Source organism: Archocentrus centrarchus, chromosome 1 (genome assembly GCF_007364275.1).
Source record: "Archocentrus centrarchus isolate MPI-CPG fArcCen1 chromosome 1, fArcCen1, whole genome shotgun sequence".
Classification (NCBI taxonomy): Eukaryota; Metazoa; Chordata; class Actinopteri; order Cichliformes; family Cichlidae; genus Archocentrus; species Archocentrus centrarchus.
Window position 1 is genome coordinate 20,770,076 of NC_044346.1, and position 18,039 is coordinate 20,788,114.

General features: G+C 40.5%; 1 protein-coding gene across 2 annotated transcripts; it reads right to left on the reverse strand.

Moving 5' to 3' along the window:
* Positions 1–17,571, reverse strand: fam114a1 (family with sequence similarity 114 member A1). Of its 2 annotated transcripts, none has more exons than XM_030734515.1 (13): positions 17,462–17,571; positions 14,095–14,400; positions 11,926–12,010; positions 11,258–11,496; positions 9,344–9,478; positions 8,982–9,134; positions 8,751–8,892; positions 7,216–7,301; positions 3,856–4,086; positions 3,479–3,618; positions 1,990–2,062; positions 1,393–1,446; positions 1–402 (listed from the first exon to the last, which is right to left on the reverse strand). In XM_030734515.1, exons 2-13 carry the CDS (start codon positions 14,392–14,394, stop codon positions 277–279), a joined length of 1,764 nt encoding a protein of 587 aa, XP_030590375.1. In that variant the 5' UTR covers positions 14,395–14,400; positions 17,462–17,571; the 3' UTR covers positions 1–276. The 2 variants fall into 2 exon arrangements, with proteins under 2 accessions (XP_030590375.1, XP_030590368.1); XM_030734508.1 differs by having other exon boundaries at positions 8,712–8,892.
* Positions 17,572–18,039: the final 468 nt, after the last annotated feature.

Genomic DNA, 18,039 nt, shown 5'->3' on the forward strand with positions numbered 1-18,039 from the left:
TTTTTTTTGGTTTAGCTTTTGAGGCTGGACATCATTTGGTTCCTCAAAGCAAAATATCAATGACAAAACAGACAAAGTAACACACAGAGATACAACGCGGTAAAAACACACAATCACCGCTACATGTATCAGTTAGACTTTTATATTCTCTGTATTCTGTTATTCTGTTACTATATGGCACTTGGTGTAGATTAAAGCACTTCTTCTGGGAAGTCTATTCTCTATACTTTACTGTACAACAATAGACACATTTGACAGGTGGGTGCGTAGATAGTGTTAATGCTGTATCTGTGCTGGGGGCTCTGTGATGGGTTGGCAGTGTTGGTTCTGGATGTGGGAGATCTGCAGGATGGGCAGCAGCAGCTGAAATGCATTCTGGATGTAGTTGGTACTGTTGGAGCCCTGTGGATGGGACACAATGCATGATCTTTATCACATGTGACCATTATCTTCATCATTAGCATTTCTTATATGGGCCACCTGGTTAAAAGTCAGAATTAGCACCTTACCTCCCCAAACCAGTCATGTTACAGTTTACGTCCACATCCACACTTTATTAGGTACACCTTGCTAGTACCACTTAGGACCCCCTTTTGCTTTAAGAGCTGTTTTAATTCTTTGTGGCATCGAAACTTTCTGAAATATTCAGACCGGCCTGACTGGCACCAACAACCATATTACGTTCAAGGTCACTTAAATCACCTTCCTTCTTCATTCTGATGCTCAGTTTGAACTTCAGCAGGTCCTTTAGTTGCAGGTCCTGCACTGAGTTGCTGCCTTGTGATTGGCTAATGTTTGCACTAATAATCAGCTGAAAATGTGTGCCTAATAAAGTGGTTGGTAAGTTCATACTGTGTAGTGAAGAGCCTGAAGGAATTTAATGCACGAGTACCAAAGATAAGCATGATCAATTCAGTATCTGATGTGAAATATGGTCACAAATGGAAGCTGACCTTTGAACTTTTGGCCTTTCATCATTTTATCCTGTTTGCCACAGTAAGCGCAGTACAACTACAGCACAAAAAAGGGAAGTGTCGCACAATAAAAATAAACTATAAAAATAATGGGTATGTTTATTATGTTTATATACATTATTATATACATAATAATGTATATAATCTCATATGGTAAAGAGATTGAGAAAACATAATGCCTTCTGTCATAGCTGTCACAGAGATATAACAATAAAAAACTTTGGTTTCAGGATGCATTTAAAGCTAAGAAACAATTCCCCCAGTCTTTGCAGTTTAAAAAAAAAAATGGTATTCTGAATATGTGTGGATCTTGTCCAAACATCTCAACATATATCTATCAATCATCATGAGACTGCTACATCATTAAATTAAATGCATTATCACTTTTTATTGCTGATCTTCTATGGAAAAATCTCACCTCTAGCAGCACACTGTCTAACAGTGGGTTCAGCTCCTCTGCTTTCCTCTGGCCCTAACAGAGAGACAGCGACAGTGATGAGATCAATAAAAGATGATAGCATAGTGGAAAAACACAAATACAGAGATCAAAAATGATTTTATTACTGTCAGCAGATCCCATGAAAAAACAAAACCTGACCTGACTAACAAATATTCACACTGTAGACGCCTGATAAATCTAGATCTAAAGAGCTCTGCTGTCAGTGAGTCACATTGTTGTAATGGGTGAAATGTTTCATTACAATGAATGCGACCACTCTATTTACTATGAGTCAACCATACAGACACTGCCCTGTTACCATAAATACTCAATAGAGCACCAAATGTGTATTAGTCCGCAACTTAATATAGTCCCCAAGTGAGCTGAACTTGAACCCTAGTGGATACTCTGTGAAGCAGAAAGATGCATGAAATTCTTGACAATCAAAACATCACAGAATAGTCATCACAATCATCCATAATATTCATGCTCGCTCACACACACACGCACACACACACACACACACACACACACACACACACACACACACACACACACACACACACACACACCTACCCCAACATGAAGCAGTGTATCAGAGAACTTCTTGGCCAAACACTCCACCTCCTTACACATGGCACACGTCAACCTGGAAAAAGAAGTGTAAATTTGAACATGCATCACTGCGTGGCGTAGTGATACTGTCTCTTCCTCAGTCTTTCTCTCCCTCTCTGTTTCTCTCACACACACACATACACACACTATCTGCAAATGCATCATGTCTTCACATTTAGTGAAGACATGATGCATTTGCAGCCCCTTACTTGGAGATAATTTTATCAGAAGTTGAGGAGTGCCTAGTGCCAAACACACCTAATTGTGTGTATGTGTCTCTGCACCCCTCTATCCCCTTTTCTGTGTCATCCTCCCTCCTTGGTACCGGGGGATCCACTCAACTGATCCTCAAACCGACCCTGGTACAACGGATCCTTAAAGAAGCTTCTCTTAAGCTGCAGCATCTGTCCTCGCTCATTATACATCATTCGGCCAAAGAGAAGAAAATCAGACCTTTACCTTTGATAGCAGCACACATTCGCCATGACATCATTTCCATAAGCTTATGCACTGCACTTATGACATCAAGTCTTCTCCAGCACATCCCAAAAAGTTTCAATAAGGTTAAGGTCTGGACTCTGTGTTGGCCAATCCATGTGTGAAAATGATGTTTCCTGCTCCCTGAACTACTCCATAATTTGAGCTTGATGACTCCTGGCATTGCCATCCTGGAATATGCCGTACCATCATGGAAGTAAAGCACTGATGGAAAAATCTGGTCATTTAGTATATTCAGGTAATCAGCTGACCTCATTTTCTGAACATAGACCCGATCAACTGAAGCAACCCCAAATCAAACACTGTCTGCACAGGCGTGTACTGTAGACACTAGACATGATGGATGCATTACTTCATCTGCCTCTCTTCTTACACTGATGCACTCATCACTCTGGAACAGGGTAAATCTGGACTCATCAGAGCACATGACCATTTTCCCGCTACTCCAATCTTTATGCTCCCTAGCAGACTGAAGCCTTTTTCCTTATTACCATCACTGGTAAGTGGTTTTCTTAAGGTTACACAGCTGTTTAGTCCCAATCACTTGAGCTCTCCTCATATTGTGCATGGGGAAATGATCTTACACTCACTATTAAACAGCTCTGACTGATACTGTTGATTTTTTTACCATTTGAACCTAGTGTTAGTAGTTTCAGTAAGTTTTCTTTGCTTGATGCAGGCCAATACTTTCACCAAAACCCAGTAACAAGCAATTCACTGCATCGGTTATTCTCATATGTGTTGGCTTAGTTAAATCCACTTGGTGACTTTTTTTTGTTTGTTTGTTTGTTTGTTTGTTTGTTTGTTTGTTTTGGGGGGGGGCAGTGGTGTTTGTGGCTGTTCCCATCTTCTTTGCTTGTGAACTTAACCTCAACAATCAGAGCAATCACAATCACTGAAAGAAATTCCCACAACGTAACTGTGTATTACGAGTACGCACTCACAAACATACCTGGTGAGGATGTGTGCCTGGTCTCTGGCTGGTTTCTCTTGCTCCTGGCCATGGAGGATGAGCTCTGCTACCTTGTGGAGCTGCTCAATGCTGCGAGCTGTCACTTCTGCCAGACTGCTGACCGATGACAGGTAGACAGCCTGCAGAGAGGGAGGTGCGCGCGCGCACACACACACACACACACACACACACACACACACACACACACACACACACACACACACACACACACACACACACACACACACACACACACACACACACACACACACACACAATAACTGAATAAAATCAAATAAAGCAGTGACAGCAGGAAGAAAAGGTGACTGAATTAAAACTTGAAAGCAAAAGTCATAACATTGTAGAGGAGACGTCACCTCCACAGATCTGGGGTCGCTCTCCTTTGCCTTCCTTTCCTCTTCTCCTCCCTTCATCTCCTCCTCGTCGCCCTTCTTCTCCCCCAGCTCTTCTCCGTCTTTCTTCTTCTCCTCCTTTTTGTTCTCTCCTGGTGAGACCTCTCCTTGCTGGTCCTGCGTTTCCCTGCCAACTGTCTCTATAGTGACAGGTTGTTCCACTTTGCTCACCCAATCATGGGCCCTCATTCGAGCCTGGAGATGCATAATTACCACCCATCAGCTCTGCGTGTAGACAGATTCCCATTCTGATGTATGCTAATTAGATGCATATACATGAATATATGCTAATATTGGTTTTATATATGTGAACTTGATTGTGCAGGAGGAGTTTGGGGGTGATAACTTTTATATTAGCATTCTAGCGGGATGGAGAATTAGTATGTTGAGTATAGATACATACATGTGTATATTTTTGTAGCTTTGTGGACCACTTTTATTAAAGCAAATAAGAAGAATGATTTGGTGGTGGCTAGAATATTCCAGGTACTAAATTTTGTTCATCTTTCAAGGGCTTCGTTTGCTTAAGCCACCAATTTCCATAACTTCTAAGAAAAAGAAGCATAAATCTGTTGCCTTGACCATTTACAGACTACAGCATCAAATAACGAGCACAAAGAAAGAAAATCCAAATGTTTTTTGGACGTTTGACAAAAATGCAATTGCAGACTGCAGATTGTTGTGAAATGCAATACAATGAGACTTTAGGTATTTAAGGGAAACCTTGTCTCACAAAAGTGTTGCATTTGCAACACACATTTTCATCACAATTCTATTATAAAAAAAGGTATAAAATATTGCATATTTTTAGCTGGTTAAATACAGTAACTATACATACTGAAATACTATTACTACCAACAAAATACATGATACTTAAAAAATTATCAAATCACTATATGAAGGAATCTACACTACATGGACAAAGGCAGGTTTGGTCCTACAGGAGCATTTATGACATCCCCTTCTAAATCCATAGGCATTAACATGATGGTCTCCCCTTCTGCAGATATAACACCTTCCACTCTTCACGGAAGGCTTTCTACAAGATTTTGGAGTGTCTGTGGGAATTTTTGCCCATTCATCCAGAAGAGCATTTGTGAGGTCAAACACTGATGTTGACAAGAAGGCCTGGATTGCAATCTCAAAGGTGTTTAGTGGGTTTGAGGTCAGGGCTCTGTGTGAGGCAGTCAAATGCTTACACACCAAACTCATCCAGCCATGCCTTTATGGAGCCTACTTTATGCACTGGAGCAGAGTCATGCTAGAACAGAAAACAGGATTCCATAAACTGTTCCCACAAAGCTGAAAGCATAGAATTGTCCAAAATGTGATGGTAAGCTGAAGCATTAAGAGCTCCTTTCATTTGAACAAAGGGACCCGGTCCAACCCCAGAAAAAACAGCCACATCTCTCCTCCACCAAACTTTAGAGCTGACACAGTTCAGTCAGGGAGGTCGTGTTCTTTCAGCATTCACCAAACCCAAACTTGTCTATTAGGCTGCCGCACAGAGAACTGGGATTTGTCACTGCACAGAACATGTTTATGATGATGCTGGAACTCTGCAGTTACTGAGTCAGCACAACAGTACGGGCCTCAGCACTCAGCAACCCCGCTCTGTAACTTCACGTGGTGTAACACTCCATGGCTGAGTTGCTGTGGTTCCCAAATGCGTCAGCTTTGCAATAATAGCACTTACGGTTGATTTGTTGCAACAGTTGAATCACAGTTGCAACAAGTCCATCCTATTACAGCACCATGCTCAAATTCAGTGAGCTCTTTAGAATGACCCATTCTTTCACAAATGTTTGTCAAGGCAGACAGCATGGCTAAGTGCTTGATTTTACACACTTGTGGCCATGGGACTGAAAACACCTGATTTCACAGATGACGATGTGTGGCTCAATACCTTTGGCCATGTAATGTATTTTTGATATGATATTCAAAGCACGGACAGTACATGAAAGATGTCCAAAGTTCTTTTAGATAAAAGTTGCCACTCTACAGCCATCTTGTAACAACCCTGGGTACTTATTTGGGCAGTTATTTCAAAGATTATCTAAATTACTAAAGTAAAATAATTTCAGAGGCATAAAAACTAAGTGTTTATTTTATCAGAATAAAGTGCCATGTCCCTCTCTTGTATTATGTTCTACAGGGCCACTGTTACAACACCTGTTGGGTTGTCCCGGATATTGGTAAAACACTGACTGCCACTACCCCAGATTTTTTAACCAGATGTTATGAGTGAGGATCATTTCCATATTCACTTAATTGAGAAACTGCAGGACTCTGTATGCTCATATGAAAGTGACTTTGATCACTGGCTGACTGCTTTACAGCTTTATTTACATACTGTTTTAGAATCAGGTGTCAATAATTGACCAAATGAACACCATAATGTGTTAATGTGACTTATGACCAGCAACTGGCATGAATTCAGTGGTAAAGTGTTTAAAAAGGTTAGAAATCAGGTGAGCCTTTGGGCTACTTTCTCATATATTTCTACACAATCAGACTTCAGTTTAACCCAGAAGGGTCGCCTCCTTCTGGCCATTAAAGGAAATGCAGGTTTTAGGCATTTCAACGCTCGCTTCACTTTTCAGACCAAGACATTAAGCCATATTTTATATAAAGTCTGTGATATAAATTCCCGTTACATCCTGGAGTGCACAGACAATCCACCAGAAGGCAAAAAGGTGTGTCAGACTGTAGCCAACAGGATTTTCAAGATAGGTAATGGAGAGGTGTCAGTAACTTAACAACAGCTGTCAATAAGAAATAGAAAGACTATATTTATTACTAAATTGTTCACTTAAAAAAAAAGGCAGTTACACTAAAATTCATGATTAAATGTAGAATGGAAAGAGTTCTTCTCATTTTTATAGTTTAGCACTGACAGGCAGACAGCTGTATCTCTACTGTAAACTTCTATTCCAATATTCAGATTAAGTTAATATGAGATAGACAGATAATTTATTGATCCCACAAAGAAAATGACTGTGTTACAGCAGCATAAAGAATAAAAATAATACAATCTACAATAAAACAACGATGTTAAAAAGTACCACAGGCCCACACTTTTATGTGAGGTACTGTAAAATTTTATATTCAACAGTAATAAATTAAGACATTAAAAAAAAGTTTGATTGCACACCAGTGAGAGATTAAATAATAAACTATAAACTGAATTGCCCTTTGGGGAAAATGTAGGCCCATTTATCTCTTGTGACCGCCCTGAATTTTTTTTACAATTGCATGAAAACCTGTGTATATATAATACAGTATGTGCGTGCTGGTATTTCTCTCTGTGTCAGTGTGAGTCACCTTGTTGAGTTTGTCCGGTGTGGCGGCAACATGAAGTTCAAACAGCAGCTCGGTGAGAACGCTCACAAACTCCTCGCCATCAGCAGCTAATATAAATACACAAAATGCATAAACCCATATCATGTCAGTATGCTTAAATATACACAGCATGTATTAACGGTGCAGATGCTATATGCATTTACACCACATTATCAGGAATGAGCTGATTTCCTCCATGCTGAGATCATGAGATAATCTTGTTTTCATGCCAACGTAATTCAAACTCCTGTGTCTAAATTACAATTGGAACTGTAAAACATGCAGATTCAGTGTCTTGATCTCATGGATCATTTCTGTTGGCTTTTCTCGAGTCTGTGAATGTGTCGGTGGCCCCTGAACACCAAACGCTGGATCAGGCATCGTGTTCAACCCTCTGAGCAAAGGGACATCTGCCTGCTTGGAGCTGTGCACTGCTGTGACATCCCCTGAAGGTGCCTCTCACAAACCCTTTAAAATGTAAAGTGATGTGTAGCTGGTGAGATATGACGAGACCAAATTTTGGCATCATATGTCTCCCCCTCGACACAGAGTTTCACTCTGGTAGAACATTTTTCTACTTCTTCAGCAGATCAGGAAGCGTCACTGCCAATACTAATTCCCATAAGGATCTAAGGCTTTCAGGGCTTTTGTGAAGAGGAAATATCATTTGTGTAGCTTCTAGGATGCAAAAGCAGATAAGATTGTTTGTGATAAACCAGATGTTTAAATGAAAATTTGGATTTTTGCACTCTAAAAGATCACACTTTGGACAGTTTGAGTCTTTTCTGACAGAGCTTCTGTGCTGAAATGTCACAGAAACTGAATCCCTATTGGTCGCTTCTCTGTTTATGACCTTGATTAAGACATAATATCACAGACTGATGTGACTTGTCACAGTCAGTGAGTCTGTTTTGAATAAAACATTAATGTTAGGTCAGATAATTGATCACGTTTTTAGTTAGGCCTACCTGTCAGGTTACATTAAATTTAATAGTGATTTAATAGTGACTATTATATTATTATTATCCTTTAGGATAATAATAATATAATAGTAATGCAATATTATTAGAGGCTGAACTGGGTCAGAAAAAAAGGATCATCTTTTTTTTTTTTGCTGCAGAAAGGAGGCATTTAAAATTGAGATATGTATATGTACCACTATTCCTTCTTCACAAACTAGCGAGTGAGACATTTTCAAAAGAGTGAAGCTAAAAAAAACCCAAAGTGAGCTAAGAGTCCCTGAGGAGTAACAGCAGGCTGACCACACCCAGCATCAGTGACATCATGAGTGTGCTCTTTTGCATCTTAAAGAAAACCAAGCGTTGTTAATAATAGTGATAGTAAGATTATCAGTTCATATCCAGGTGCCTTTGGTGTCCAGGTGTCCCAGAATCTGCCAAAGGCCACCTGATCCTGGGTCAGTACTAAAGGACCACCTCCACTTCCAGCAGGTCTAGTAGTTGGTCTGGGCCACTCACATAAGCGGGTAGAACAGTGTAATTGGGAACTAAGATCACCGTTATCCATCGTCTGTCCTCCTCCTTCTGCCTCTCCTTCCTCCTCTTCTTCTTGCTTGATGAAAATCTCCTTGATGAAAATCAGCTCCTTCTTCACCTCCTCCTGCTCCTCTTCAGTCAGGGAGGAGAGGAAGGCTTGAACCTAAAATCAGATTCACGGCTGTAGGTAAACCACTTGAAACAGACCGTGTTTCTGAAACGTTTTCTGTATTCCTGACACTCGGGCCTTACCTTTGCTTCACTCTCATTGGACAGAATCTCCAGGGCCTCTAGGTGTGACAAGCCCTGGTAGTCATCAAAAAGAATACCGTAGTGAGCTGTGGGAGCACTGATAGGCTGGTTACTCAGACGGGCCCGCTCCTTCTCCTTGGCTTCCTTCAACATCTGAAAAATCAGTGTCTCATCAGAATAACATTCGCATAGAGCTTTAAATTCTAAAGAACCACAAAACACCAAAACATTCTGTCCACACACACACACACGAGCGCGCGCGCACACACACACACACACACACACACACACACACACACACACACACACATTTACATCCATTTCGTATCTGACAAAATGAGATGAAATGTTGGGTTGCATGCCTGACTCAGTGAGGCAGTCTTCTGCATCAGAGTTTTGGTCTTTTTAAAACCCGGGTCACTCTCTGCAAGAACAGTCATGGTCTTCTTTCCAATGAACTCCAAGGCATCCAAACCTCCACTGATCACTGACTTACCCTGAGAGAGACAGAGAGACAGACCCAGAAGGAGAGCGGGGAAAGCAAAAAAGTCAGTGGAAACTACGGAATGAAAACAGAAGAAACAAACAAACAAACAAAAAAAACAGGAATGACCAAAAAGATGTAAACCGAGATGCTAATGCACTTATTTTAAATTTTGCAACATAAATAATAAACATTTGTTAAATGTTTAGAAATGTTTCAGCTCACTACAACAGTGAATTAGGAGGTAGTTAATATGTGACACAAATATACTTCCACTGTTGTCCATGTTGTTCACAGCACTGAAGGAGCTCGATGTTGCTGTTGACCTTGCCTTACCATCAAACACACACGGACGCATGCAGTGGGAACGAGAGGAGAGGAGCTGGCAGCAATATCCAGAGAAGGATCAGTAAATCAGGGATTGTCTTCTGCAACCTGGCAGGGGTGGGCAAACTACAGCCAGTGGGCCACACCAGTCCCGTTAGTCTTTTTAATCCAGCCCACTAAAGATTGTACAGAATTGCCCAACTCAAATCATACCATAATTATGAGTAATGTCAAGGATTCTGAGAATTCCTACAACAAAACTAACACCAGACTTTGGTGCACTGGCAAAAACAACACTGTTCCCACTGTACACTGTAATGCCTTTTTTACGTTTATGTTTGATATGTATGCATCTGGTGCTGGCCTGGCCCATCTGTCAAATTTCAAAAAGTCAATGTGGCCCCAGAGCCAAAAGGTTTGCCCACCCCTGGTCTAAGGTCATCACAGTAAAGCACCCACACCAATTTAAGGCTGTACTAGAGCTGTGCCCCATCTGTGAAGTTACTGAAATGTAAAGTTAACAGGTTAAATTAATTAAATAGGTAATCAAATAAATAGAGCTCTGTAGACTTTCTTGTTGAAATCCTACTTACTTAAATAATTTGAGACAGTATATTGTGGATTAAGTTGAATTATTTTCTAGATTATGTAAGTCCCACTTTCAGAGTGCTTATTTCTGTTTGCTTCTATGTGTCTGTTAATACTGTAGCATCCAGAATCAGTGTGCAGTGGTATTAGGGAAAATTTTTAATATATTAGAACAGCAAGGCAGTGATACCATCAGTGCATTGTGTAGCTGGGTATTGTGCACCAAATGTGGCAGCATAAATAGAGTGTGCAGAGAGTGCGCTTTCATTTAACTCTAATCTAAAAGTACATATAAATTATAATCAAAATATTTAAATATTGAAAACCCTGACTTTTAAGTTCATTTACTTATTTATTTATTTATTTTTATTCTGCCACAATGGAAAATGACAGCAACCTTAAAAAAAAAACTGTCACCAAGTGCTGAAGTCTTAGATGACCCCAGGGCATCTTCTGACCAAACAAACACCTCCCAACACTCAGTGAAGCACGGACACCATTCTGATGCAGAAACGAGCACAACTCCGTCTCACAGACAGCTCTGCTCTGGACACCGAAGGGTAAGAGTGTGCCCTAAGACCACACGGCAGCAGACTGTGGAGGCAGAGCTCAAGACCCTTAACCACAGCTGAAGCACCATTGAGAAACAGAATAGTGGAAAGCATTTGTCTACCCTGCATCCCAGCTGGCATTGTGGGCACAAAAAGAAAAAAAAGAGACCACTGTTCATAGTTCAATACATCAAAAAAAGTGAAATCTTGAACCATTTCAGATTGGTGAAATTAATGATTTAATCCCCACTGGAACGGGTTCATCACATGGTTTTGGAAGCTTGATCAGGTGGACAGCTTTTGTGCGCGTGTGTGTTTTCACTCACAGTGTTTTGCATAGCATGTGTGATTGTAGAGAAAACGCCCCTGCTGGAAGCTGCAGCTGCATTAGCAGAAGACGGCTCCCCGGAGGTGGACAGGTCGGCCTCTCTGCTTTCACTTCCTCCCTCTTTCTTCTCCTCCGCTCCCTCCCCCTCCTCCTCTTCTTGTGCCTCCTCCCCGACTGAGGTTCTGTGGAGACGAAGAGCCTCTCCTGCCTTCACCTTAACTGAGGTCAGGCTCTGACCTGCACACAGAAATATGCAAAATTAAAGACTCAGACATGAGGAAGGAGTGTGTACAGGTTGCAAACAAGGATGATGGCAGACATAAAACTTCCAATACAAAAAGCTTTTTAAAAAAAAAAACCCAAACTTACTTATGGAAGCACTTATCCATTACTATGAGCTAACAGAAACTGTAAAATACTGTACCAGTGATTTCTGAATGGCCACACATGACAGCAGAGCAACTGGATGACCAAGTGTTAACAGCGTGCATTTTCAAATTGTGTCTCCCGAAAATCATTCAGCGTTGCACTACAAATCATGTACAGGATACAAGTTCAACTCCTCGGCTCCTTTCATAGTTACACACAACTGGCCAGCGTGAAATGGGTGAAAAAAAAATGTGAAGAAAATGACAGGATGAGAATATTTGAAAACTGGGATCGTACCCACTGTGGAGGTGGCACTGCTCAGAAGAGATTTTCCCCATGAACTCCAAGCTCCCCAACCTTTCTCTTTGTCCTGGAGAGCCTTCTGTACACAAATATCCATCACAGAAAATGTTAGAAAACACCCTTTGGTTATATAATCATAGCTAATGATTGAAAGAAAATGTATTTATGCATTATGGAAACAGTTTTCAATTTTCTACTCAGTGTCTAAATGGCAATGCTCCTCTTGCTCTGTTGCCTATGCATTAAGGCTGCATCAAGCTGATGCTTTTAGTTTTCTGCAGATACAGTTGTGTTCAGAAGTTTACATCCACTCATCACAGACATGAATGTCATGGTGATTTTGAGCTTTTAATGATTTCTTTGAACTGTTCTTTTTCCAGGCTGGATTTTCTCTAATCCACACAGGGTCAAAAGTATACACACAGGCTCAAATATATACATGCACCTCCACTAATATTTGATTAAATGTCCATTTGCAAGTTACACCTTGACCAGACCCTTTTGGTAGCCATCAACAAGCTTCTGGCATAACTCTTGCTGAATATTTGACCACTCTTCATGGTTTCATAGCATAGACCCGGCTTTAAAGTGTAGTCCACAAATTTTCAGAAGGGTTGGGCTCGAGGTTTTGGGAAGGCCATTCCAGCAGCTTAATGTATGTTTGGGATTATTGACCTGTTGGAACTCTCAGCTGTATCCAAGTTTCATTTATCTAGTTGATGATTTGTGATAAAGTTGGGGAATTTGGAGGTAATCCTCCTTCTTCATTATTCCATCTACTTTGTGCGATGTACAAGTACTGTACCACTGGCAGCAAAACAGCTCCAGAGCATGATGCTGCCACCACCATGCTTGACAGCTGGTACAGTGTTCTCAGGTTTGAAAGCCTCACCTTTACATCTACAAACACACCTCTTGTCATTGTGGCCAGAAAGCTCAATCTTTGTCTCATCTGACCATAAAACCTTTCTCCAGAAGTAATTTAGCTCATCCACGTGGACGGCTGAAAATTTTGGTTGAGCCTGAAGGTGTCGATTTTGGAGCAGGGGCTTCTTTCATGGTCAGCACCCCCTCAGTCTGTGGGGATGTAAACCTTGTGTCACTGCAGACAGTGGCACTGGTGTTCCATCAGTTTTTGGTTTATGTCAGGTTTGAGAATCGGTGGTTCCTGGGTTGTTCCTGAACATCCTAAACAATTTCGTCTCATCTGAGGGTGACAGTTTGGGTCTTCTTCTAGACCTTACGAACAGTTGTTTGAACTGATGATCTTGGAATTTGCAGTTGTTTAGAAATGGCTCGAATAGACCATCCCAACTTGTGTAAATCTAGAATTCTCCTTCTGAGAGCTTCACTGAGTTCCTTGGACTTCCCCATTGTTCTGAGTATTGGTCAATCCATTGAGTGCTGTCAAACAAATCCTTTTTATGCCAGCAAACAGAAACTACCAGCTGCAATCAATCATGATCACTGATGAGAAGTTAATAGGCCTTGGCTTTGTCAAGTTAAAAGATATTGTAGAACCTTCAGCAACACTTATTTAAAGATTTAAGTGAGTGTATGCATATATTTGAGCCTGTATGTATAATTTTGACCCTGTGTGGATTAGAGAAAATCCAAAATAAATTCAAACTTGTGCACCCAGTTCTTGTTTTTAAAGTTATTAAAGATGGATGCTGTACAATCATTCCCCCCTGGTAAAACAACAGTTCAAAGAAATCTTTAAAAACCCCAAATTACCATGACATTCATGCTCATGATGAGTGTGTATATAATCTTCTGACCACAACTGTAAATTGTAATTAAAATCCAGATTCATCCAGATATAGGACAGCAGAACAATGCAGCACAACAGTGACCAAAATATACCCAGAATCATTCAAGTCCTGCAGCAGATGGTACAGTCCTGATACAGAGTCGAGATCTCAACATCAAGTCAGACTGTGATTACATAAAGAAACAGAAGACACCAAGATACCCCCCCCCCCCAAAAAAAACTGACAGCTTGAAAAACCCATCTGCCAAATACTTTGAAATACTGTGTGCCAATGTAGCTAGGAGTTTTGCTTACACCAAACTTTGACTTGATTTTTTTTCTTTTCTTCATTCTCCTCCAGTGCATTGTGTCAAGAAAATATAACTCAAATTTGAACTTGTGAAACAAACCTCCACATCTTCCTCTGCAGCCTCTGTGTCTGGCTCTAGGCTCACTGGTTGGTCACATGCTGTCACCTGACTTTCTGCAGGAGGCTCTGGTTGGGTAGCCTGACCCTCTGATGTGTCAGAGGGCTTCTCTGTGGAATGATCGAAACTCTCAGGGGTGAAAAGAGGCTGCAGCGGCTTTGAGGGTGGTGTGTCAGCTGCTGGGACATCCTGACCAAGGCTGGGGATGGGGTCGGGGGGCTGAACGGGTGGAGGGGTTGGGTCTGTGGAGGGGTCAGCGTCACAGGAGGCAGCCTGAGACATGGTGATCTGCAAAAAGTTGGATTTTTAATGGAAAACTGCTGATCTGTGCTTCCTTTTGAACATATTTTCCCTGCAACCTAAATATTGTTTATTTTCTAAGCATAAACACTCATTTTTTTTGATTGATTTTTCTTGGTTTTTGCATTTTAGTTCATGTTTAAAACTCTTGAGGCCCTGCACATTCACACAGTTTTTAATTATTTGCATGGATTAGACTTCTCATCAGGATCGCGTTTCATGGCACTAAACTGGAAACTAATTGTGAAGCATTAAGAGTGCCAACTGTGTAAACTGCACCATCTGAAAGAGGATTGAGGGCAAAATCAATCAAGCAGAGTCTGTAAAATCCCACACAGTCTTTAAAAGAGGTCTGATTGGACTACAAACATCTGTCTGGGAAGACTGTGGGAGCAAAGACACGACCTGATATGCTCAACTCTACCTGTAAACACACTGTACACTCATAAACACAGAAATAACTGGCATGTTCCCACCACTGCATTACATTTCGTTGCTTTAATTTACAATTCAAATTGTTGTATTAAGTCACTGCAGCTCAGTGTATGTAAAAAAAAACACGTTGCAAGTGACTTCTGTTGACTTTAAGAAGTTTGTAGTGCAGTAAAAGTCAGATAAGGGTGGCGTGACAGAAACACTATGCAGGAGTAGGTGATGAATAATATGTACTGATTTCTAAATAACTGGACATGAATAAGTTGAGTTTATTATATAATATTATACTACAATATATTTATAACTAACTAGGCAGCTCATTCTCATTCTCTTGACAATAGTTTCTTTGAAGATACACATGCAGGAGAATTTTAGGCAGTTTTAAATATGAAAGACATTTTATGAAAGTTTGACCTTATTTGACCTTGAAGAAGAGATCAGAGGTCCAAAGTAACGTTATATTTACTATCCCCATATATCCTTCCCATCACACCCATATATGCTGTCAGTACAAACAATGGCAGGAAGAAACGTAGTTTTAAATGGCTCTATATAGTATTATTATTATTTTGACCTTTAGATTAATCTGCTGACCTTGAAGGAGAGGTCAGAGGTCAAATGTGACATAATATTTTAAACCATTACATAGTGCTTTCTATATGTTGACAATGCACACCACACTTGTAAGAATCATAGTTTCTAGGTTATAAGGCTTCTTGTCCATTTTGGACCATTAAATCATGAAGTTGCCCTTGAAGACCTCAGTGGATGTAAGCCAAGTTTTAATGGATTGTTAACATGACCCCACTTGACACCCCTACAAAGTTTTATCAGAATTTTACTTTTTTAAGCTATTTTGTTTACACACAGACACTATCAAAAACATAACCTCCTTGGCAGTGGTAAAAAATAAAAAGCTGGGGTAGCTAGAGACTAACAGATCATTTATAATGATGTAGAACAATCATTAAAAACAAAAAAACAGCAAAAATGGCATTTCTATCTCATTGTTATAATCTCTAGGGAATGTGCAACTTTTGTTCCATCCATCCGTTCATTCATTTTTTGCTGCTTATCCTGACTGCAGGGGCAGCAAGTCCAAGCAGACACACCCCGACCTCCTTCTCCCCGCTCACCTGCATCAAGGGTTTCCCAAGCCAGCTGATCTCTGCAGCCTGCCCCAGTCCCTCAACTTTGGTTTATAAATTAGTGACTGACAACATTATTTAACATAGACCATTTTCATTGCGTGGGAAATCAGTCTTTAGCCACTGTGACCCTAACAATCTGAGGGACTTCTCCTCAGTGGAGATTTTATTTTCTACATATTAAATAATTTAGCTCTATATATGAGTTATTTATTTAACTTATATACTATCTTTCTCCTGTAGTTTGTCTTTTGTATTGTTCTTTCTCTCTGAAGCACTTTGGGGTGCATGCGTGGATTAAAGATGAGTTGAAAATAAAGAGTTGAGTTTCTACTTTATTCTAAACTGCACAGCAAATTAAAAATGATCATTTTTCTCTAACAAACAGGATCCATGTTATCTAATCCTGTACAGATTTATTTTATTTGGCATGTATTAGAGAGGCTGAGACATGGTTGTGTTTAGTACTTGTCTCTCTAAACTCTCCTATGTTTTAATCTTCTCTTTCCCCTCACCCTAGCACCCGACTGCGGCAGATAGCTGGCCCTCCCTGAACCTGGCTCTGCTGGAGGTTAAAAAAAAGTTTTTCCTTCCCACCATCGCCAAGTGCTGCAAATAAGAGATCCTCTGATTGAGTTTCCTCCTTAAACCCGCAGTATAAAGTGCCTTGAGGAGACTGTTGCTGTGAACAATTAAATAAAACTGAACTTAACTGAATGAATTTTGATACGCAATTTTATAGTGAAGGTTTTGCTCATTAAAGCGACTGCTGGTCATTTAATGTCCGATGTTGCCATCTTGTGGTCACCTGCTGTCCTCAGACGCATATAACTGTCACCGAGTCATTTCATCCAATGTTGAACGAGTTAAGAGTTTCCTGGCAGCAAAACGTCAGTTAGTAGAAGGTTTTAATTAGAGAAACTATATAAGTTTAAAAAAAAGCTTAAAAATATATGGAAACATATTTTCATGCAAACAGGAATGTTTTACCCAGATCCTACAAACCACGGTCTCATAATGTTCAGTAAGCATTATGGGGAATAATTTGGCATGAATTATCACTTTGGGCATAAATTGGCATAAATTATCCGGATAGATGGAAAACATATTTTCCTGACCCACATAGATCGTTAAAAATAATAATTTCTTAATGATAACATCAATGTAAGCGTGTATCAGAGACTGCCCTGCTATTTCAGTATGATTTAAAGCATTACGAAAACGTGACAACATAGTGAACAATGTAAAACAGAGACACAACAAAAAGCGCTGTTATGCTCCGCTTTAACGCTACCATGAATGAATGTTTCTGACTTCGTAAACAGCGCAAACAAAACGATGCAGCAAATTAATGAAAACCTAATCGCCAGTTTAGCTGCAGGTTTAGTTCTTCGCTTTTACAGTCAAAAGAAAATGATAAAGCTGAAAGACAGCTTTGTTTTTGTGAAAGTGACAGTGCAGCTCACCCGTTTGGTGCCAGCCAGCGGCTCTTCCGCCCCGCCACGTCGGCAAGCCGGTGGTCGGTGACTGGGCCGAAGAGTAACAACCGACAAGAGAGTTCCCTGCCTCAGCAGCCGCTCTGACAAGCTAAGCTAACACAACTTCCACAGAGCCGACAAAAAGCAAGAGCATACAGAAACACAAACCGTCTCTGCCCTGCCTTTACAAGCTGACGCCGCACCTATTTTCTGATTTGCGCCAAACATGGAGTAACTTTCAACTACATATCCTGTTTTGAATAATCCTGTTATTGTGCTCACGAGTAGCGAGTGATTTGCAACCCCCTTTTTTCAATTTTATTAACTTTATTTGTTTCGGAATGTGGCCATTAAATAAGCTTTAAAGGCCAGTCATTTAATAAATTAGGCCAGTCAAACTGAGGCGGAATTGCGTCTGTGCTTCATCTCGCCTCTTGCGGATAGCTCTGTTTGAGAAGCAGCTCTTTTATTCTGAAGGTCAACGAAATGAGAACCCGTTCAACAGCTGCCAATATGTAAAAAATATGACAACAATAATAAAAGAAGCGCCTGTACGTAGGATGTTT

Bases quoted from the DNA above. Each gene is read 5' to 3' on its own strand.
- fam114a1 (XM_030734508.1), bottom strand. From the start codon at position 14,394: ATGTCTCAGGCTGCCTCCTGTGACGCTGACCCCTCCACAGACCCAACC. The intron at 12,011-14,094 runs GTTTGTTTCACA...ATTTGTGTACAG, and splicing joins CTGCAGAGGAAGATGTGGAG to AAGGCTCTCCAGGACAAAGA. The intron at 403-1,392 runs GTGAGATTTTTC...TCCCATCCACAG, and splicing joins TAGACAGTGTGCTGCTAGAG to GGCTCCAACAGTACCAACTA.